The 23,100-nt window shown below is 39.6% G+C and overlaps 1 protein-coding gene and 1 long non-coding RNA gene across 2 annotated transcripts; one reads left to right on the top strand and one right to left on the bottom strand.

Annotated features, from left to right (window-relative positions):
• Positions 1 to 4,986: 4,986 nt before the first annotated feature.
• On the bottom strand, positions 4,987 to 10,818 carry LOC133742627 (DExH-box ATP-dependent RNA helicase DExH7, chloroplastic-like). The gene is made up of 5 exons (XM_062170313.1): positions 10,390 to 10,818; positions 10,166 to 10,271; positions 6,113 to 9,969; positions 5,710 to 5,805; positions 4,987 to 5,606 (listed from the first exon to the last, which is right to left on the bottom strand). Exons 1-4 carry the CDS (start codon positions 10,711 to 10,713, stop codon positions 5,725 to 5,727), a joined length of 4,368 nt encoding a protein of 1,455 aa, XP_062026297.1. The 5' UTR covers positions 10,714 to 10,818; the 3' UTR covers positions 4,987 to 5,606; positions 5,710 to 5,724.
• Positions 10,819 to 21,136: 10,318 nt separating this feature from the next.
• LOC133745870 (uncharacterized) lies at positions 21,137 to 22,529 on the top strand. The gene is made up of 2 exons (XR_009863844.1): positions 21,137 to 21,234; positions 22,081 to 22,529. It is a non-coding gene; the product is annotated as an uncharacterized LOC133745870 (long non-coding RNA).
• Positions 22,530 to 23,100: the final 571 nt, after the last annotated feature.

Here is a 23,100-nt window from a genome sequence, read left to right as displayed (position 1 = left end):
TGCAAGAAACCGTAGCAGGAACATACCTACTTGAGTACTCTCTCCACTCTCCACTGAAATTGAGATGTGAAGAAATGAGTCTACTATTTTATAGCAAGAGTTCACTCCCAGTCCTACTTGGGTTTGGACAAGGTCATTCTTGTCATTGTAAAAATGTTGCTTGAGTCCAAAGCTACAATGGACGGTGCCGATCTTAGGAGGTACAGATATATCGACTATGATAAGAAAGCGTTTCCACATTTTCTCTTATTTTTCCCATTTCTCTTTCTTAATTTTATTACAGCTGTCATATAAATAAGCAGCTTCTGCCAAATTACAGATAAAGATGATTAATGTTATCGTAGACATAGACTTTGTTACTAGCTAGGCTAATTGAATATGAAGGGACAATAGAGTCATTCCAGGTTGTTTTCTTATAGGGTGGTGCTATTCACACACCATTTTTCTCTATTCACACACCCCTATATTTTTCTATAGCAAACTACATATACCCCCTTGATAGGATTTCAAAACACAAAAAACTCCACAACATTTGGTTTTGAACATTTAAGGACAAAAGTTTACACTTAAGGACAATATGCTCTCCACTTGCCACATGTCATGAGATAATTTACTTTTTTACCCTTAACTACTTATTTTGACTTGTAATCCCTTTATAAGGATTAAATCTTACAAATAATGACAATCTGCTCTCCACTTGCCACATGTCATGAGTTAATTTATTTTTTTACCCTTAACTACTCCTTTTGACTTATAATCCATTTATATTACTTTTTTTTTTCCGAGAATAATCCCTTTATGTTATTTTTTTTTTCCCCTGAGAATAATCCGTTTATGTTACTTTTTTTTCCCCTTTAACTACTCATTTTGACTTCTAATCCCTTTATATTAATTTTTTTTTTTTCTGAGAATAATCCCTTTATGTTACTTTTTTTTTTCTGAGAATAATCTGTTTATATTTTTTTTTCTGAGAATAATCCATTTATGTTACTTCTCAAAAGCAAAAAAAAAAAAAAAAAAAAAAACTTTCTTCTACACGTTGCTAAGAGAAAGAATCTCAGATCTCACTCTCCTACTACTCTCATCTCATTGCCTAATCCTACTATTGCACTCGTCCGATCCTGCTACTGCACTCGCTATACTCATACTCGTCAAGTTCTGCTACTGCACTTGTACTCGTGTCCAGTTCTGCTACTCATGTTTTGCTACTGCACTCATCATCGTCTAATCCTGCTACTGCACTCGTCCAATCCTGCTACTGCACTCATACTTGTCTAGTTCTGCTACTCGTGTTCTGCTACTGCACTCGTCATCGCCTAATCCTGCTACTGCACCCGTCCAATCTGCTACTGCACTCGCTGCACTCATACTCGTCCAGTTCTGCTACTGCACTCGTCATCACCTAATCCTGCTACTGCACTCGTCCAATCCCGCTACTGCACTCGCTGCACTCATACTCGTCCAGTTCTACTACTGCACTTGTACTCTTGTCCTGCTACTGCACTCATCATCGCTTAATCATGTTACTGCACTCGTCCAATCCTGCTACTGCACTCGCTGCACTCATACTCGTCCAGTTCTGCTACTACACTTTTTCCTACGTGCCAGAGCTTTTTTTCTCACTGGTTTTGTTCGATTATTTCTTGTGTCATCACCCTTTTGCACCTCCACACAGTAGCCAATTTGAACCATAAACAATGAATATCATATCATTAACATAAACCATAAACTATAAAGTAGCAGATAAATTCAATTTGAATATTAGCAAATCATATCATTGACAGTAGCCGATCATATCAAAGTAAACCACAGAACCTTAGTGATACTAAATTCATGAATCTGCTTCTCATGTATATCAAAGTAAACTACAGAACCTTTGTTACCCCCCGAATCAAAATTTTCATGTTTAGTTGTTATTAAACGAGGAATGACGATTTTCTATACAATTTATTTAAGTTTCGATAATTTAGGGGGCGCTAAAAGTTGACTTTTTTGACCGGGTCAAAATTTAAAAAGTTTTTCTTCATGAAAGTCATAGAGGACATTAAACCGAGCATGTGCATATTTGGTTCGTAAAAATCGGATTTCGTATGCAAAAGTTATAAGCGAAATACGAAAGTTACTGTTCATGGTAATTAGTATACATATGGAAAGTTACTGTGGGTAAGTCAGGAGCCACTTTTCTCTCTCTTCCTCTCTCTCCCCCGCGTCGGCCCTCTCCCGTTTTTCCTTGATTTCTCCGGCATCCGGCAACCAAACGGCGCGCTACCACCCATAAAAGAACCGTCTCTTTCTCCTCTACACGTTGGTACCTGTGGGTCATGGCGATTTGGCCAGAAAACCATCAATTTTGGCCAAAACCGTCACTGTAGCATTTGTGTTCTCCGGCGAAATTCTCCATTTTCCGGCCACTTCCGGAAGTGAACCGGTCCTATTAGGAGCGTCTCGAGTCACTGATCATCTTCCCTCAAAGCTTCTAGCTGAAATTCTCACTGTGGAAGGAGAATTTGAAGGATTTCCAAATCGGTGAGTTTGGAAATTGATGAAATTCGGTTTAGTTTGGGTATTGGACAGTGGCAGTGCCGTAAATTATGATGAAACTTGAGTATTTTAGTCATTTGCCATTAAAATTGGGAATCATACTTGATTCATTTGGCTTTTGGGCCTGGGCTCATGTCCTTATTTGTATAAATTTTTTTGCAAGTGAGTTTTCTGTGTTTACATCTTTGGTCATGTGCTATTATGTAATTTTCTAATTTTTCTATTACTTTAATTCAATTTTTTTTTTAAATTACCCTAATTACTCTTTCTTATAATTAGGTTTCTTTTTCTTTTATCTATTTGGTAAGTCAATCATCCTCAAATCCTAAACCCTTATTTTCCTTCAGACACAGAAGACTTCAAAACTCTTTTCGATTCCCTTTTCTTTTTCATCAAACTTCTCTAGCATAGTCATTCTATCTCTCTAATATGATGCTTTGAAGTTTAATCATGGTAGAACAAGAAACTTTAGACCCATCTTTTGAGAAAATTTTACATTTGATTTGCAATGGAGACATGGAAAAAAAAAATGAATCCCTTTGAATCTATTATTCCTGGTAAGATTCTAACTAAAATTATTTGGTGTATTTGAATCCATTGAACAACTATAGAACTTTACAACAGCCTAATAATGATGGCCTTATGATTATAAACATGATTTGTTCTACTATATTACGCTAGTAGAACATAATTTTGTCCCCACACGAAGATTTCAACTCATTGCATTCAATATTATGTAGAGCATTTCCAAATTTTGTGTACATCATCAGCTGCAGTGTGGAAGCTTGTGGCTGAAGTGGATAAATCGCTGATTCCATATATATATATATATATATATATATATATTATTTATTTATTTATTTATTTATTTATTTATTTATTTATTTGAGGATGATGAGAAGTTTTATATACACACCCCCCCACCCCCAATTACTTAATGCACATCCCCTATATTTTTTTGTCATCAAACTTCCATCTATACCCCTCCTCATTAATAAACAAACAAAAATAGAAATAAAGAAGATTCCACAAAAATAAAATAAGAATTAAATGCTTTATATAAAAACTATTAATTAAATTTTCTTATAGGTTAAATTTTCTCTTCGCCTTCAAGATACAATCGACATCTCTTCAATATCATACGTGAACGTTAATAACAGATGAAATAATTGTAGTCCACCTGAAGAATTAGCAAGCAACCAAATTGGTTGAAACATATCGAAAGAGGTTATAAAACCATCAAATATATCTTGGATACATGAATACATCATCATCAATCACTTCGCGCGTTTGCAAAACAACAACCTTGGCTCATTCTTTACCGATTTTATTATTGGCTATGACTATATAGATCATGAAGATATTGACATATGTTGAATCTTTTAAAATCTTAGAGGCAGCAAGTTTTTCAACCTGAAGAACAACAAAATTAAGAAAGTTATGTTATTCAATTTTCTAGCGATATATATACCAACTTCATTGATGTAAAAAAGAAGGAAAGTAATTAGTAATTGCCATATTGATATGTTCCCGAATAAATTAGCAATTAATTCCACAATAAATCAATTATAGTAAAAAAAATGTATTAAATAAAAATTTATGATACATAGCCGACCTAATTTTTTTAAAAGTTATTCTCATTTATTTATTTACTGACGAGGGACATAGATGGAAGTTTGCTGAAAAAATGAAACAAAAAATATAAGGGATGTGCATTGAGTAATTGAGGGTGTGTATTTAAAATTTCTCGAGGATGATGCACCTGGATCAAGAGTCATAAATAAACAAGCATTGAGTTTGGTACTTTGCAAAGTATGAGGACAAACTTTGCAATTTGGATTCAGTTGGGTGAAATTGATTACCTGGAAAACATATTCTTTGTCTAATAATACACGTCATTCCACTTAATAAACGTTATTTTTTCTTCATTTATAGGTAAAAAAAAATTGATTTATTGTATAATGATGTTTGATTCATAATTGAATTGCCAAATAGAAAAAAGAAAAAAAAATTTATAAAGGAGGGTAGTTAGAGTAATTTATAAAATATATTAAATTAAAGTAATAGAAAATTAGAAGAAATATGTGAATAGCACCACCCTTCTTATATTATATTGTCGATGAAAAGATTCGAGTCATTGTGACCGAAGAATATGAACCAAAATTTATTTGTTTGTCCAAGTAGCATGTTTAAATAAGCATCTCGTCATGAATGAAAAGTTTGAATCTATCCAAAACTTAATTCTGCTTCGTTCCCACCGAGTCCAAATACGTTTGCAAGATATTGATGAAGTTTCTGTATCAACTAGTTTGTGATGATGATAGATTGATAGTCATCTTCATCGTACCATAATTCTGCTACAATAATAGAATTGCCTATGAATTTGATTGTTATACACATCTTATGAATTTCATTTGAGTCTTTCATAATTCGGTCTTGATTCTCAAATGCCAAAAATAACTTTAGATTAATATAGATTCATTTACTGTGCCCTATAAAATTTAAAATACCCTGATGGCCATCTTTGGCGAACGAGCTGAAAAGCTAACAATGACAATATTCCGATCTACAGAATCCATTTTTTCTTTTCGTAAAACTTTGATACAAAATGCAGCGGAGAGACAACAGATCATTTTACTTGTACATGTCAAATATATATGCCTCTGCTTTCACCCTGATTGAGGTCAAAGTTGCGTCTGTTGCCTCCCACAAGACCTCACATTAAATCCAGTATAGATCAGAAGAGAAGAGTAAAGCCGTATACCGCGCCAAAGTCCATGGTGGAATACTGTGTCCACATGACACACGAGCACCATATTTCAGCCAGATATGAAAGTCAAGATTACCCTATATTTTGTCCTTGGTGTTCCTTCCCTTGCAATGATGTCATTGTATATAACTTTTACCATACGCAGCATGAAAACAAGAATGCAGTAGAGCAGTACAGAGATGGGAACGATTTTCGAGTGCGAAATAGGCAGTTTTTGGCAGATGCTGGTCAGCTTGATTCAGTCAACAGAAAGCAGCAACACAGAAAAGAGCTTGAGTGAACCCCGCGTGTGAATCTAAAAAGAATGAACCACAAAACCATGAAGAGAAAAATATGTATCCCACCAGTATAGTATCAATAGTCAAGCTACAGGTTGAAGCAAGGGCATGGAAGCATACCTCGAGTTTGATAGATTATTGAGGAGGAGGCTTGTCTTCTTCCAACAACAAATGGATAATAGACCTTAAAACCTCGTTATGACCAACAGTGCAATTCTGGAAACAAAGTTCAAAAATTAACCATAATATCGCTACAATGTTGAAAGCCACTCATGCAAAAATAGTATGAGCTTAGAGAAGCAAACAGTATTCTGGTTAATAGATTAAGCACTCTAAAGTAGCAGCTACGTAAAAATAAATTTACAGATCCATTAACGAAACATCTAGATTCTTTGGATCATCTGGGACATTGAAATCCAGCATGGGACAGAACTGATTAGACAATACAGATGAATGAAACGTCACGCCAAAACAAGAAATAAATAATCCAAGTATCGAAACTTATAAGCAAAAAGAATGTTACCTCAGGCTTTCTTATCAATTCTTTCAGAACAGAGTGAAGAGTTAAACGGAGTTCCTTGAACAGGACAGCAGTCTGTGCTGGTGCTGTCAGTTTTAACCATCCATCAACAATAACAAGTCCAGTCTGATGCTGGATGTTAATGGAGCCACCAAACAGCAAAATAGAGTTGGGAGAAATGATTGTAGAGTCCCGCAAAAATACTTTGTTGGTTTCAACCTTTTCAAGGAAGACAAGGAAAGGATACCGAAATTCATTTACATTATGGTTGATAGAAGAAGGGTGTACATTGACTTTTCTTCTTCCATCACACCAGGTTGGACAATGGCTAGTTGCGTGACCAGGAGCCTGTTTAAGGTTATTGAGGACTGTTCCAGCAATGCCTTTCTCAGTGGCTGCAATGTTAGGGTATAAACCTGCACATATGATAGCTTTTACAATTGATGAATGGTTTGAATACATATTGAAGGGTTGCGATGCATCCGAAAACCAAGCGTCAAGATTCTCTTTCTTTCTTCCATCAACCTGATATTTCTTTGGAAGATCAATGAGTCCAATATCAGCAAGCAGTGTTCCAAACTGTATCCTCATGTCTCTTATCATGTACATCACTGAACTACTCAAATAATATGAATTGCAAAACTGCTGCGCAGCTCTAACCCCTTTGTCACGTAGAATCTTTTCCCATTTCTTGTATGCAGTTATCATTATGAGATGGTCAGATTGCTTGTCAACATCATTTGATTCACTTGGACCATCTAGCTTGTCAGTCAACAGTGCCAATTTTGCTCTTTTAGCATTTTCCTTCTCATCTTTGGGATGGACAAATGGAGATTTGTAACTTAAGAATGCTGAAATTGATAGAATGGGTGATAAGCAACCAAATATTCCACCATATATCATCATCTTCCCAATCAATACGTCAACAGGAAGTTTCGCCAAATGATGCCCAAGGGGCGTTAACTCTTCATCCGTTTCAAGAGCACCAACCTCATACAATATCTTAATTGCTGAAGTCATAGCCTCTTCCCTTGGAGGTTCCAAAGCCTGGGACAAAAATGGTTTTATGTGGCCCAGAGAAAGTAACTTAATTTGTAAACACAACTCTACTAATGGCATTCGAAGCATCTCCGGAACCTGAAAGGGGCGCATCAGCTTTTCAAATCGATAACTGGTGTACAGGCAAAAGCAAATTCCAGGTTTCACACGGCCAGCTCGTCCTCGACGTTGCCTTGCATTTGCTTTAGAAATCCAATCCTCAACCATGCTCGACAATTTCTTCTGAGGATTATAACGATTCTCCTTATGCTTTCCACAGTCAATAACATAGACCACATCATCTATTGTTATGCTGGTCTCAGCAATATTAGTGGCTACAATAATCTTTCGTATGTTCTCAGGAGCCTGCAAAAACACCTTCTTTTGATCAACTGATGCAACAGATGAATGTAGCGGGAGGATCCAATCAGAAGCTGCTCCACCAAACCGGTAAGAAGCAGCTAGTTTATCAACTAAGGTGTAAATTTCAGATACTCCAGGCAAGAAGACAAGAATAGCACCTTCGCCGCAAGTTTCATCAACATGGCACACCAAGTCTTCAAGAAGATCATAATCAATGACATCTTCATTCAATCTTTTCAAATTTTGTCTAGTTTGCTCTCTGTAAGATTGATACGTATCATGAACATAATTTGGATTAATATATTCTTCGGAGAGTAGAGAATCATCACCCCAGCCAGATAAAACAAGATTCTTCTTTCCTCTGCTGTTGTTTACGGGACCAGTCTTCCCTTCGGTCGAAGTTCCATAGACCATGGAAGCCGGAGAATCTGATGCAAGCCGATAATCAATGCGCTCATAAATATCCTCAAGAAAATAAGTCGTCACTGGATGTGTTCTACCTTCTGCAGTAATCACAGGACAACCACCAAAGTAATTTGAAAACAAATTGGAATCAACAGTTGCAGACATTAGAATAACTTTCAGTTTTGGTGTGTTAAGAGCTGATTGCTTCTCAATCAGATTCTTCAAAACTATGAGCAGGAAATCACCCAAAAGAGACCGCTCATGTACTTCATCAACTATGACATGAGTAATTCCAGTCAAGTTTCTGTCTCCCACAAATTTTCTCAGAAGAATACCTGTCGTGCAAAAAAGAAGCTTAGTCTTTTCATTACTTGCATTATCAAGGCGTACTTGATAACCAACCAAAGAACCATTTGAACCAGGTGAAGGTTCACAACGCTCATCAGCGACTCTGTCAGCCACAGAAATAGCCGCTATTCTCCTTGGTTGTGTGCATATAATGTTACAGTGTCCACCACGTCCTGACTGGATCATGTCATCCAATATAAATTGTGGAACCTGAGTTGTTTTTCCAGATCCCGTTTCCCCACAAACTACTAGAACATTATTATCCTGCAACAGTTGCAATATATCACCCTTCAAACCAGCAATGGGGAGTGCAGCTCTAGCTCTCAACATTTCCTTGAATTTCTGCTTTTTCTGTTTATTCTCCAGTTCTTGTTTCAAATAAGAGCTCTCTGCATCTTTGCGAGGATTTAGTTCTGCATTTCTAGGTTCTTGAACCTGGAGTTGTGGAACCACTCTAGGAAGAGAATCAGAATCATATACAACATTAGCAGCAGAAGTTGAAGTAGAACCATCAGCTTTCAATAGTGAATCCACAAAAGTAGCTCTTCGGTCCTTAACACTATCTTCTACATTGGTTATTGTTTCCCCTTCCTTCCATTGAACAACTAGAGAAGCATAAGGCTCAGTAATTACAAGATGGATTGGGAGATCAGGAAACAGTTGACAAAGAGCATATGCTGCCACTCTATTCTGTGCATCCTCAGCTGAACCAAAAGTTACATCGTGATCAGGAAGTTGAAGAGTGACCAAACCCCCAGCCTTTCTGCTCTTACCCCTTCCACTAGCTTTACGCAAAACACTGATAGTATAAGAGAAACTATTATCCTTTCCCCGCACTTTATTAAACTTTGGGGCTTCCCATCCTGATTTTTGACATAATTGCTGAAAAATAGCCTTGGGAATCTTTTGAGGATCCCCCTTCTTCCAAATACCATCTAATTTCTCCAAATTTTTCTCACTGAGCATTTCTCTCAACTTTTCTTTCTTCTGTAGTTCCAAAATAGTAGGAGTTAGGAATTCGTTAGATGGTGCATCTTCCAAGAAAAAATTACCAATTTCCATATCAGTTGTCTCTTCTTCTGCAACAATTTTTTCCTGAACCGGTAAATCTGAAGGAGTAGAGTTGGTTGGGAGCTGAACAGAGCTGCAGTGTTCCATATCATTACCGTCTACTTTTAATTCATCAGCATGGAGTCCTTCAGACTGCTTGTAAGGCTTTGAACTAGCATCTGTGTCCTCAAAAGCAGAATAAGCTTGTTCTATCGACTGTTCCTGCTCAAATTCTGATGCCAAGATGTCATCCGATAAGCCTAGAGCAGCCAACTCTTGCTTGAGATCACGTATCATTTTGCCTGCCCGTTCCTGGTTTTTCTTGTCCTTTTGTTGCTTGGCTTCTGCAGCTTCCAACCGCGCAGCGTGATACTCTTTGGCTAGAACATCATATGACCTTGGTTTACTGACCTTAGCACCCATACCCTTATCATCTACATCATCTTCCCATGTACTCGATTCATCCTCTTCTTGCTGCTCAACATATCGTCTGATCCAATCTGCCTGAGACGGTTGACATGAATCAAGTGTTTTATCATTCCACTGCCCCTTGGTCCTAATAGCAATCCCCGGCGTATCCTCATCAATCTTGGCAGACGTATCCACCGACGGAGTCCAGTCGTCCCGAGAAGTCAGTACAATACCAACAGAACCACCTGACACACAGCATGCTTATAGGAACTCACAATCAAATCCAACATAGCACAATTACACTCAATTTCAATACCCTAAATCTATGGAAGCATACAACAGATTTACGACCAATTTCCACACCCCGTCCACACCCCGCATAGCACATTTAAACAACATAATCCACTGTATATACAAACAACACAATGAGTTCAAATGTACCTTCATTTGCAGCCATCGAAACACCACTCGAAAACTTGAGTGGAAGCTCATTCCCAGGCACATTTAAGCACAACCAGTCCAGAGCAGCCTCATATGTAGCCCCCTCCTACTCAAACAAAATTTCAATTAGGTTTCAGTAAAATTCTGCAAGAACCTAATTCACCAAACTAAGCAGAGAAAAGTTACAGCGAGTGAAATTGAAGGTGAAGATCGATCAAAGTTACCTTGACGGCGGAGAGAGCGAGTTCAATCTGATCATTGGTGAAGCCTTCGCAGGAGAGCTGCTCGTACACGGCCCTGAGCTTCTTGGCCTTCTGAGCCTTGGAGAGCGACTCGTCGACCGGGACCGCGGCGGACCGGCCGGAGTTGAGGAGGAGGCGGCGGAGGCGGTTCTCGTTCTCGGCGGAAATCTGGAGCCTGGGGCCGGACGACGTCGTTTGGGGTTTGGCGGTGTTGGGCTGGGGCTTCTGGCCCGACGAGGCCGGTTGGGGTTTACTGCTGGGCTTCTTGGGCTGCTGCTGCTGCGGCTGCTTCTTCTTTGGAGCCATTTCTATGTGGTCGGCTGTGATCGGAGAGGGGTTAGGGGACGGGGGAGGTCTGAGTTAGGATTCCGTGAGCAGAGTAGAGACCTGAAAACCTTTTTGTTGGAGAAAACACAAACCTTTATGTACATTGCGAGTTTTCTTTTCAAAATCAATAAAAAATAAAACAATAATACAATTTTTATAGATAATTGGAGTGTAATTTTACGTCAGTACCATTTTTTTTTTTAATGGAAAGTGGATATATATATATTTATATATAGGCTCGATCATAAGCGGGTGTCCACAAAACAGAAAAAGTACCGACGTCCATCCTCGCAGCTGCATCAGGCGTCGACGACAGCGCTGCTCTTGCCAGATAGAGGATCAAAGCCTGGTATCAGCTTCTTCTTGTCGGTGGACTTGTCTGCTACGAGTTTACAGTCGACCTTGATGGTGCATGAGGGCTAGCCGCCCAGACCTTCGACCTCGATCGCCTTCGTCTTCATCTTCATGGTGACACCCTCCGGGATGCCCAGGGTCTCCGTCTGGCAAGAGCAGCGCCGCCGTCGGTGCCTAATGCAGCTGTGAGGATGGACGTCCGCACTTTTTATATTCTGCGGATGTCCGCTTCTGAACGACTTTATGTATATATTTGCACGGTTTCATTAAGCTGCCACGAAAACATCAGAATTTAAGTTTCCGTAATAACTATTGTTATGGTTACTTGGCCTAAATGGGATATAGAGCCCTAGCAACTAGACTCCATTATAGAACTAACTGTCCACTTATTCAGTAATAAACAAAATTAGAAAGAACAGAAAACAAACTAAACCCTAACTACACAACTCCATGGAGGACGAAATAAAATCTCGTTAATTAATGCACGTAATTGGGGTACTAAGTGCCATTCATCCCACCCAAAGTTTGCCACACAATATAGTAGCCAAAGCAGTTAAAGACCACACACCTATGCTTTTCTCTTTCCCCTTCCCTGAAGAGAATGGGAAATTAGGAGAAATGGAGGAGGATGGAGTACAATAGTTGGTTCACTAACCACCTATGTTAGCTCCTGTCTATTCTGACATCCTTGACCCTTCTCCTTCTCACCAGCCATTATCACCAGTACCTCCACCAAACTATTATCTGTTCAAGCCAATCTTAAGTTCTCTGCAACCCAGGTCAAAAGAACCAGCTCAAGGGCAAATCTGCTCCTCTTCGGAGCAGTCTCCAACTCCTCATCTCGATCCTTCCGCACACCAGCAACAAGCAACCTCACCTCCATCGACGATTGACGCTTTTAAACCTACTTGAGTACGACAACCCATTTCAGACCTAGTGCGCGCAGCACATTGTTCTATCGCAAGAACAGGGTGGAGAGGGTATGCATAACGTTTCCCCTAAAACTAGCGAAGACAAACCCGAATTTGATCGCACCCCAGTAGCCTGAACCTCTGGCGTCACCTCTCCACTTTGTTGGCTCTGCTGGGGACACGCTGCTCCGACATGATTCAGACTTCAGAGAGACAATCCCTGCACCGGCCCATTATTTTAGATTTTAGATTTTAGCTATCTCGCTCTTAAATATAAAGAGCGAGATGAGGCTCCTTACATGTACGTGTTATGTAGGGCAAGTCAGGCTTTTTGCATGTGTGCGCATTCAATGTGCCTTGTCTACTCTAGGTAGGCAGCGAGTTCTTTACTTCATCAAATTGTCGCAACCTCCTAGTGGCAGGGTAAAGCTAAGTGTCTTCGGACTCATCCTTTGGCAGCAACATAGTAGGAAAGCTAAGTGTCTTCGGACTCATCCTTTGGCAACAACATAGTAGGAAAGCTGTGCTTTTGGTAATTATGCTTCGTTGTAATCAAGTTATCTTTTTGTTATGTCACCGCTATGTCAAATTAAATGGAGTAGCCAGTACAACTCTCTTTGCTAGTTGGTGTCTGGTTCAATACATTTACTTGGTAGAGACGCCTGATATCATTTTAGGACATTTCTAGATGCTTGTTGTAATCAGGAGATTAGGCTCAATATCGCCCCCCTAGTATTCGGTAATTTCATTAATCAAGGCTTAAGGGCAGCCACACCAGGCTTTTATTCAAAAAAAAAAAAAATATATATATATATATATATATATATATATATATATATATATATTCTCTTTCAGTTGTTCAATGTAATTTATAAATATATTTAAATTATTTTTTATTAATTTAATAAATAATATAAATTAAAAACTAGTTAAAATAAAGAGAATTGATGCAGGCGTATTTCAAAAGTATCCGGCCAAAATAACATTTTAACTACTTTAATCCAATAAATTTGGACTACTGACTTAGCCATTCTCTCTGCTAGGTTCCTTGAAGAACTCTCTTCTCCGATAAATTCCCCAAACCTATGGCTGATGCCATAGCTAGTCTCGCGGCTGCTTTCCAAACTCTCTGATTTTGCGCATGTAGATCTCGGATGGCAGGTGTGACTGCAATTCAAGATGATTACTTCTATTTGGTGGGTCTGTTGCTTAGCCCCAAATCCAAATTCCTCAGTTTCATTGGTATCATTCCGTCGATTTGGAGGATCAAGATGGGACTATCTGTGAGTGAGGTGGGAGACAAGTATATTTTTCAATTTGATCTTGAGAATGAAAGGAATCGAATTTTGCATGGAGGTCCTTGGTATTATAAGAATACTATGGTTGCTTTAGGAGAATATGATGGTGTAGGAGATGCCGAGGTTGTACCTTTGCGCACTTTAGAGACTTGGGTTTCGATGAAAGGGTTGGCTCTTGCGCTGTGTAATTCTGCAGCCTTATCCATAGTTGGATCTTCAATGGGACATGTTATCAGGTTTGATCAAACACTGCTTTGAAGCGAAAGGAGGCAGAACAGAGAATCAAGCTCGACTTTGATACTGGCAGAAGAATTAGAGTTTGGAAAAGGTTTTCAATTTCTCCTATTGTTAAACTAGATTTGACCTTTTTCCCATGGAAGGATCAAAGGCTTTTGTAGAGATTGTGGGTTGTTTATGCATGATGTAATAGGTTGTGACAAATTCCTAGCCAAGGAAAGTGAGGAGCTGCTGGCTCATCCACCGTTGGCGGCACTAGTCAACCTCTCTTTGGTTGTGAGTAGTCTCGAGGGTGCATCTCGGGGTAACTTGGTTGGACCGTCGTCATTAGGCCAAGGTTAGAAGCAGGGGCTACACATTTGTTATGGAATTCCGTCGTCATCAGGAGTCCAAAAGCCTCAGGGACCCCAACAGTCGTTGGGAGTCCAAGTGTCGCAGGTTTTCAAAACATTTGGATTCTTGCTTTCTCGAAATAGATCCAGGTTGGGATTCATGCAACATGTTTTTTGAAAGGATTGGTGTTTCCGAGGCCTAACCATCAATTTGTGGTACGGGACCCAAGGTTACTACCATTGGCAGTGATTGATGGGGATAATTAGGTGGAGAATATAGGCGTATCGATGGTGGACTCTCTCAGGTTGACTAGAAGCAAACACCATGTTGAGGAGGAGCTAGACAGGACTGGCAAGGGTTATCTCGCTTTGCCTGATCCAACATTACAGCTTGAGGAGGAGGTGGGTTTGGCTTTGAAGCATAACCATGGTACATTGCTTAATTCTCCACAGAAGAAAAGGACATTGGGGAGACCCAAAGGAAGTAAGAACATACATAAAGTGGCTCAAGAGTTGGCGCTAAGGAACTGAAAGAAAAACTAACAAGAAATGGAATAGCCAAGCTAAGCTTGAGTTGAGATGACTGAGCATGAATCTGTTTCATCTATGAATAGGGTTGCTGCTTCGTCTGAGGTGACTACAAGGAAGGGGACTACTACTCCAATTGTAGGTGAGAAGGAGGAGATGGTTTCATATTCTCCTATTATTGCTTAATTTTTGTTTTTAGGTCACAAGAAGACTGGTCACTCTGTTCACCCATTTTACCTCTACTTCGGAGGACTTTTTTGTTTTTTTTTTTGAAGTAAAGTGCAGAAGATTTAAACTGTGAATCTACTGGTGGTGTTGGGGCTTATTCTGCCTTGGTAGTATAAGTTTTGGGGTAGTATAAGTTTTGGTACTGTAAGACGACTCTTTTTTACGACCTTATAAGAGTTTGTCGTTAGATTTTGCTGAATTATATTTAGGGAAAATGGTCCGTACGGTACTCGACGTTTGTCTCCTTATAACTTTTGGTACCTGAACTTAAAAAAATATAAATACGGTACCTGAGGTTCTCTGCTCGACTGAAGATTGGTACATATGGCCGTTAGCTCCGTTACGGCGTCTGCCAGCTGGCAATTTTAAACTTAAAATGACCAATTTACCCTTTATTATTATTATTATTATTATTATTATCATTATTATTATTATTATTATTATTATTATTATTATTATTATTATTATTGTTTTGCTTAGTTCCTCTCCCTCCTCCCTCACCCCGTGTTCTCCTTTCTCCCTCTTTCCAGATCAAAGATCCATATACAAAGTTTCCAAGTTCTCTAACACAGGTTATTTCGGAACCCATGTTATTGTGTTCATGGGTTGGTATCGATAGCAACCAATTAAAAGGAGATGCTTCACTTCTTGTAATCTCCCATGTTCATATTTCACAAATGGGAAAATTTCAGAATTAGTACTTGAAGTTTGGCCCACTATTAATTTCTGTACATGAAGTTCCAAAATATAAACTTTAGTACATCAAATTGCAAACCCGACCCAATATATGTACACGACGTCAATAACGGTGTTAACCCTTATGTCATTATTCATTTGTCTAAGGGTACTTTAGTACTTTCAGTTTCCTCAGTCTCTCACTCTCACTCTCACACGCTCTCTGACTCACTCACTCTCCTCTCTCCTCTCTCTCTCTCTCTCTCTCTCTCTCTCTCTCTATGTACACAGACCCATCCTCTTTCTCTCCTCCATGTCCACGACCACCATATCTCTTCCACCTTCCAAACCCATCCCCTTTCTCTTCCTCCATGGCCGCGACCGGAAGCTTAATAGGCCAGAGATAGGCCACCTGCAGAAGGTCGGTGCCATATCTCTCCACCATCTTCAGAACGCCCATGACTCTCACTCTCTATCAGACCCCAAAATTTCCAGAATGGAAAAGCCCCAAACGAAGAACCCTAACCCCAAATCGAAGAATTCCCAGAATTTCCGTCGCCGAAATCTCCCCGTCTGTGATGCCCCGGAAATTCGTATTTATTTTCCGAGGATTTTCCTGAATCTAAATTGTGGTTATTGGACAATTTCGTGGCTCGTGGATGGAGCGGAAGTATTTCAGACGAATTTTTATTCGGAAAGTATGACTTTAGGGGGGGGGGGCTCAAGGTTGACTTTTGATATATTGAGTATCTCTAAAAAATTCCTTCACGAAAGTTGTAGAGCGCGTCGATATGAGTTCGTGGACATGCGGAACGCGTCAATCGGAGTTCGTATGTGAAAGTTATGAGCATTTGAAGTTTTGGGAAAGTTCTATAAATAGGAGTTTCCATTTTCGGAAACTTACTATTTACATTTCACATTTACCATTTCCGAAAAAAATCAGAAACGCTCCGTTCTCTCTCCTCGCCCGCGACTGACCTGACCCGAACCCGGTTTTCCGACCCGGCCGGAACTTGCAACTCCGGCGACCTCTACCGGTGAAACCAGCCCAGAACGACTCGCCTCCTTGCTCCGGTCGTCTCTGTGGTGGCCTCTAGCTACGATTCTCCTTCACGGAGGGGCTGCAAGGCGACACAGGTTGAGGAAATCAGACCCGACCGGAAAACTTATCTCCGACGTCGGCGGGGCTTCATGTTGAGCTTGGGGAGCTCAGAACAACATACTTGATCGATCCTTGGTGGTTGTTTGGATCGATTCACGTAAAACTTGGGTCAACTCAGATTGGATTACTGTTCACGGCTTGTGAGGTAGTTTTCGACCCTTTATGCTTGTTTTCTGACTTCGAGCTAGTTATGAAAGTTCATAATCATGCTTAGATGAAGCTTTTTGATGTTGGGAGTTTTGTGAAATATTGAGTTTTGGCCGGCAGAGGTGCGCCACCGCCTGTGGCGGCGTTCCGGCGGTGTTCCGGCCATGTATGGGACTGTTTCTGGTATTATATGTCTTCTACTCGTCGATACGAGCGTTTTGATATATAATATGCAGATTTTGGAGTTCGTATGGATTTGTTATGATTTTCACCGTTTCATATCGGTGAATTTATTCAAATCCTTGAGGATTTACGCATCGGATCGACTTGTGGCTTGGACACATCGATCGTGGAAGTGTTCCGGAGACTTTGGGAGGTCTCGGATGTGGTTTCGCCTCGATTGGCGTCACCTTAGGAATTTTGGTTCGATTTAGGGTTTCGAACGTTATTCCTTGTGATTCGTTAACTGAATCAGAGTTGTGTTTCCTTAGGTACTTGACGAAGTATTCTGTGGACGGCTATTGTGATTGGCTGCTTTGTTCTGTATTGAAGACGCAGCGGGAGTTTCAAGGTGAGTAAATCTCGCGATATGTGTTATGAGCCTAGTTACCGTATTGTCTTGGAGTTATGGGATTAACTGTGACTATAGATGGTATTAGTGGCATTTCTGGGTGGATGACTATGTGTGTGTATATATATATTATGGGGTATATATATATACATATGTATTCATGTATTAGTGATTTCGTGATGAATCTTTGTGATGATTGCCATGTGAAGCTTGTGTAGGAATATTTGTGTAATGAATCGTTGAAATCAGTGTGATGAATCTTTGTGATGATTGTCATGTGAAGCTTGTGTAGGAATATCTGTGTGATGAATTGATGACATCAGTATGATGAATCTTTGTGATGATTGTCATGTAAAGATTGTGTAGAAATATCTGTGTAGCTTGTGTAGGGATATTTGTGTGATGATTGCTATCTGTGTGATGACTAGCAATGAATCTATGTGATGATTGCTATCTGTGTGATGCTCGACGATATCTGTGTGATGAATATGCGTGATGATCGCTATCTGTGTGATGACTGGTGATATCTGTGTGATGATTAGTTGGATGATCGCTATCTGTGTGATGATTGGCGATATCTGTGTGATGATCAGTAGGATGATGGCTATTTGTGTGATGATCGGTGAAATCTATGTGATGATCAGTGTGATGACAACTCGGTAGCGGAGCTGAATTGTTATTAAGTTAACAATAATCGAGAAGAATGTTGTGATGGTCGGGGCTACCTATAGACGTTAGAGTGTGGGATTACGATGACTACTTTGACTTGAATTGCTTGACTTAATGTGACCTCCTGAACTAAATTGCACGCAGGGGTTACTATGAATTGTTTTGCTTGTTTTGCTGTGACTTCCTGAACTAAATTGCACGCAGGGGTTACTATGAATGGTTTTGATTGATCTTTAAGGTCATAGTGATGACGATTGTACTCTGTGTGAGGATAGGAAGGTGATTTATTGCTTTCACCTTTGATGTCATGTTGATGACAAAAGCTCCTAGTAGGGAAGGAATGAGCGTGGTTTGGGGTTCGCCGTAGGGCGTTAGAATGGTATCAAACATTGCTTGAGGAAGCCTTGTTTGATTGAATTTGTGTAATGGGACGCTAGTTGAGAATCTAAGCATGAGGCTGTAGTCACCAGTTGACTTATGTAGGCACGATATGGAAGATTATGGAATTGATGGTCGTAGGTGTGAGCTATGTGCATATCGTATTTAGGTTGAGGTGACTTAAGAAATGTGTTTTGCTTTGTGGTTTTGAGTTTACTCATACGAGCTTCATAAGCTTACCGGGTTTGTTGTGTGGCAACCCGGTGCACTATTCAATGGAATTGTGTAGGGGTTAATCCTGCAGGTCAGGGTAATCGTGGCTGAAGCTGAGGTGGCGTGCTGGCAGCATTACGGGTAGGAAGCAAATTTTGTTGGCCTTGCCATTGTTATGACTTCCGCTATGTAGCAAAACTCTGAGGAGCATTTACGTTTTATTTTGTTGTTGACAATTTAATTTGTAAGTTTATGTAATATATGACTCTACGGAGCGGGTCAATATTGACATAGTGGGTTCAGGGCATCAATACGTGTTTAGTTTAAAGGGAAAAAGATTTCAAGTATTTGTATTGATGGTTGAACGTTCACGCATGTATAATTATGAGATTATATATATCGATTTTTATTGTGTTAAAAATCAGGGGCGTGACACCGTCGTTGCTCCGCCTCCATTTCCTCCTCGTCCTCCTTTGGTTCTCGTTTGCTTGATCTGGAATAATTGGTGGCTGTGATGGGTTGAAACCTCTGCCCTCTTCTTTTTTCTTACTCAGATGGGTTGCTTTTGATTTGATTGTGTCTGTCTTTTTCTCTCTTCCTGATTTGGTGGGTGTGTATGATTCTAACTATTTGGTTGAGCTTGAAGAGGAAGTGAGAGGGCTTTCATATTGGAGAAGAAGACTGCAACGTCATTTGGAGAGTCTCCAGTAAATGTTGGAAGACAAAACATGCCAAGATTAATATAAATGGGATTTTGGGCAACGATGGTGGGCAAGTTCATGGAAAATTCGATGTGGGCGATGGTGGGCAATTTCTACATCAATAAATTGTTGTCAAAGATGAGATTTTGGGCGACCGAGGTGGGTTAGTTTGCGTGGTGGTGTGGCGGAGAAATTGGGTCTGAAGCAGATAGGTGCGAGCTACGAGCCATCTAGCTGTGCCCTCTATTTTGAGAGAGAGAGAGAGAGAGAGAGAGAGAGAGAGAGAGAGAGAGAGAGAGAGAGGAGGAGAGAGAGAGAGAGAGAGAGAGAGAGAGAGAGAGAGAGAGATGGGTGCCCAGAATAAGAGAAGAGAGATAGCTGGGTGCTCAGAGTAAAAAATGTGAAGAGACAGTTTTACCTCTTGAAATACGACAGCTGACACGAGACTAACGGCGTCATTGACGTCGTGTATGTAACTGGGTCAATTTTGAAACCTCATGTACCAAAGTTTATATTTTGGAACTTGATGTACTGAAATGCATAGTGGCCTTAAGTTGATGTACCCTTCACAAATATGTCAATTAACCTTCGGCACCCTTCCCACCATAGCCTATCTGCTATGTTTCATCACCGTAGTAAAAGCCCGGTCCGGTAAGCGACTGATGGTGTCAAGCTTCAAGGATATTGACTTATAACCATCTTCTCATATGTGCCGATACGTATATCAAACTCAACCCAATTCGGATTGAACTCGACATATTTTGGGATACAATCTGCATCCATGTTCTTCTTCTCCCCGAAACCACTCCACAAAGTTCCAAAATCCTTGCATGTATAATTCTTCTAACCTATGCAAATTTGATATCAAGATGCAATTTTGAGAAACAAAAACAACCCAGAACTAAAATCAATCAAAACCCAGAAACAAAAGTAATCCCCGTACCAATTTCATAAAATTTCGAGAAAAATCAAATCTAAAAATTGAGGAGATGAATGTTGAGCAAGAAGGCTTTGATGGGCATGATGGTGTAGAGAACTTGTTTAATGAAAATCGTGAGAGGCATGAGTTTGGTTTGGGGAGAAATACATTGCCGGAGAAGAATGTTGAAGAAGAAAGCTTTGATGGGAGAAATGAAGTGCGGGTTGTGCGTGGGAGAGAATGGGCGACAGCGGCGCGCGGACTCGATCTTCGTCCCTCTGCCATCTCCACCACCATCAGAAGCTTCACCTGTTCTTGAATTTCGTTGGCTGCCTTACACTTCTGAAACTCGTGCTTCGCCGGAATCGCATCTGTCATCAGGAATCAGGAAGTGGAGAAAGTTGGGTCGGAGCTGGGACGGAAGTTGGTCAGACCCAGATTGAGTTCATCAGATGTAGGCGGGGGAATTCTAGTGCGGTGGAGAGAGAGAGAGAGATAGATATGCTTAAAAAAAAAAAAATTAAGGCATGAAAAGACGAAAATACCCTTAAAAAATTGCAAGCTGGCAGACGTCCTAACGGAGCTAACGGCCATATGTACCAATCTTCGGTCGGGCAGAGAACATCAGGTACCGTATTGATATTTTTTTAAGTTCAGGTACCAAAAATTATAAGGAGGCAAACGTCGGGTACCGTACAGACCATTTAGATGACTTCATTTCTTTCAAAAAAGAAAATATTTTAACTATTTTTGTTAAAATTTGACTAAAAGATAGCTTCCCAGGAATAGTGGGGAATAGGGGGGGGGGGAGAGAATTTTACATTGTAGATGGTTAAAGTCGCCATTGGGGCGCTAAAAATACGGAGCAGATCGAGGAAACAAACTCTCGTTCCCTGTTTAGATAGAGAGATTATTCAGAGCACCGCCGTGCACTTGCACCAACATAAATGAATGATTAGATTGCATTAAATACACTTTTTGTTTATTAAAAATAAAGTTGATAATAAATATCAAGGGTTGAGATTATTTTATAAGGGTTGGGTCACTTGCACCGTCGGTATATAGAATAATTTCCAGTTTAGATAAAGCCAAAACCAAATTCACTGGTCCAAAGAAAACCAAATACTTGTTGCAGAGAGAGAGGAAGACACAGTAGACGGACGCAGGGCGCCCACAGGTACAACAAAGATTATCCAGATTGCTTTCTTTGATTTAATTTTTATTACCAACTTTCTCTCTTTCAATTTCATTCGTCGATCATCATCTTGGACTGTACACTGTGTGAGTCATCTATTTCATTCCTTCTGAATTGCTTTGATTTATGGTTAAAACTAGAACTGGAGACTGTTCACTCACTAAACATGTTCATGTCTGGATCTGATTGGAATTGGCTGGTAAAATCTTTGACAGATCATGAAATCTCTAGAACTATGTTTCCGGAAATGAATTTGTAATTGTTGGTGGTGATACAATCACTGCTTTATGTGAACTGTCATGCGTTATACAACTGCCGATTTATTTTAACTATAGTTATTTGTGATAACACATGGCAGCTGCATAAGAGTAGTAGTGTGGTTATATTACCACCAACACTTCGGCGTCAAGTAAATTTATTTTGTTTCATCTATCACTTGCAGAATTTTGAAATTGATTGGCACGACGTATGTTCTTTTTTTATCTTTATGTTCGTTGTTAAACTGTGAATTGAGTAGACATAATCCTCCTAGAAGTATACCCAAAACCCTTCTAAAGTTTAGCTGAAAAGGACCAGATTTGTATATATATTGTCATAAGCCAAATGCTAGTGTTCAAATGTCCTGACACTTTGGTCTTGGTATGGTCATCTTTCTATTAGTTTGATGGGAGTGCTAATAGCTCTAAAGTCTTGCTAGATGGAACAGTATTTTGTTGTTGTTTTGAATGGGATTTAGGGTCCCTTAGGTACTAGTTCCTTAATCATCTAATTGAGCAACCTCTATCACAACGTGATGAAATTTTGAAGAATTTTTGGATTGAAATGCAGCAACAGTTGAAATTTTATGGATAACGGAGCACCTTATAAAGACGTTTCTGAGGAGCTGGCAACGACTAGGGAGTTGCTCATTGCGATTTCTCACCCTGTTGGAGATCAGGTCCGTGATTTGAGTTTCGTGCCTGTGGACGGGCTTGCAGTGTCAAATGGTGATGTATCGGAGCAGTACCGGTCTGACCTGATTTCTATTTCTTATGAGTCCCCTGATATATACAACTTATGAGCTTCAACTGGAAAACCATAAAGATTACCAATGCCAAGTTCCCCTTCCGTTTTCAACTATGAATAACTCTACATTGCAAAGTTTTCAATTGTTTTCCGTCATTTCTGATGTCAAATGTAAAGCATAAGTTACATTGATAGACACCTGGTGTCATTAGTGTGATAAACCTTATAAGGATAATGATGAATGGTAATGGTTATTGGTTTCTCCATGCTTCTATGCTAATTAAGTTGACACTTTCATATAGTAGTTACTACTTAATTATTAGTATTATTCCCTAATGTATCGAGTCTATTGCTGTCTTTATTATCATATTGTAAGAGCCCATAAGCAACTCAGATTAATTTGGAGAGCTTGTGTCATCTGTTCATTCTTTATCAATGGTTATGAATAAACTACTCTCATTACTTATCTAGATGTTAGTAGCAGTGGTTAAGCTTTCACAATATCATAATACAGCCATTTGATTTTGTTAACTTTTCTAGTTCAGAGATTCCAATCCAGATATTAGTCACTTGAAATGGAAAATGGAATGATGTCCCAACTCCCTAGTCTATATAAGTTTATAAGTTGATTTTTCTCGTGATGTGATTAAAATGGTATCTTTTTTTTGCTACTCTGGTACTTCTTCTTTTTGGCAAAAGGTTTGTGTGGTTGTCCTTAAGTACCAACTCTTGGCTAGTCTAAACAAGAGAACGTCCTGAAATAATATCAAGAATTTCTACAAAATCTATGTATTCTAACATGCACCAACTAACAAAGAGTGCTCTACTGACTACTCTATTTGC

This window comes from Rosa rugosa, chromosome 4 (assembly GCF_958449725.1).
Source record: "Rosa rugosa chromosome 4, drRosRugo1.1, whole genome shotgun sequence".
Classification (NCBI taxonomy): domain Eukaryota; kingdom Viridiplantae; phylum Streptophyta; class Magnoliopsida; order Rosales; family Rosaceae; genus Rosa; species Rosa rugosa.
The sequence above is the reverse complement of the archived record's forward strand: the minus strand, read 5'-3'. Positions and strand labels throughout refer to the sequence as shown.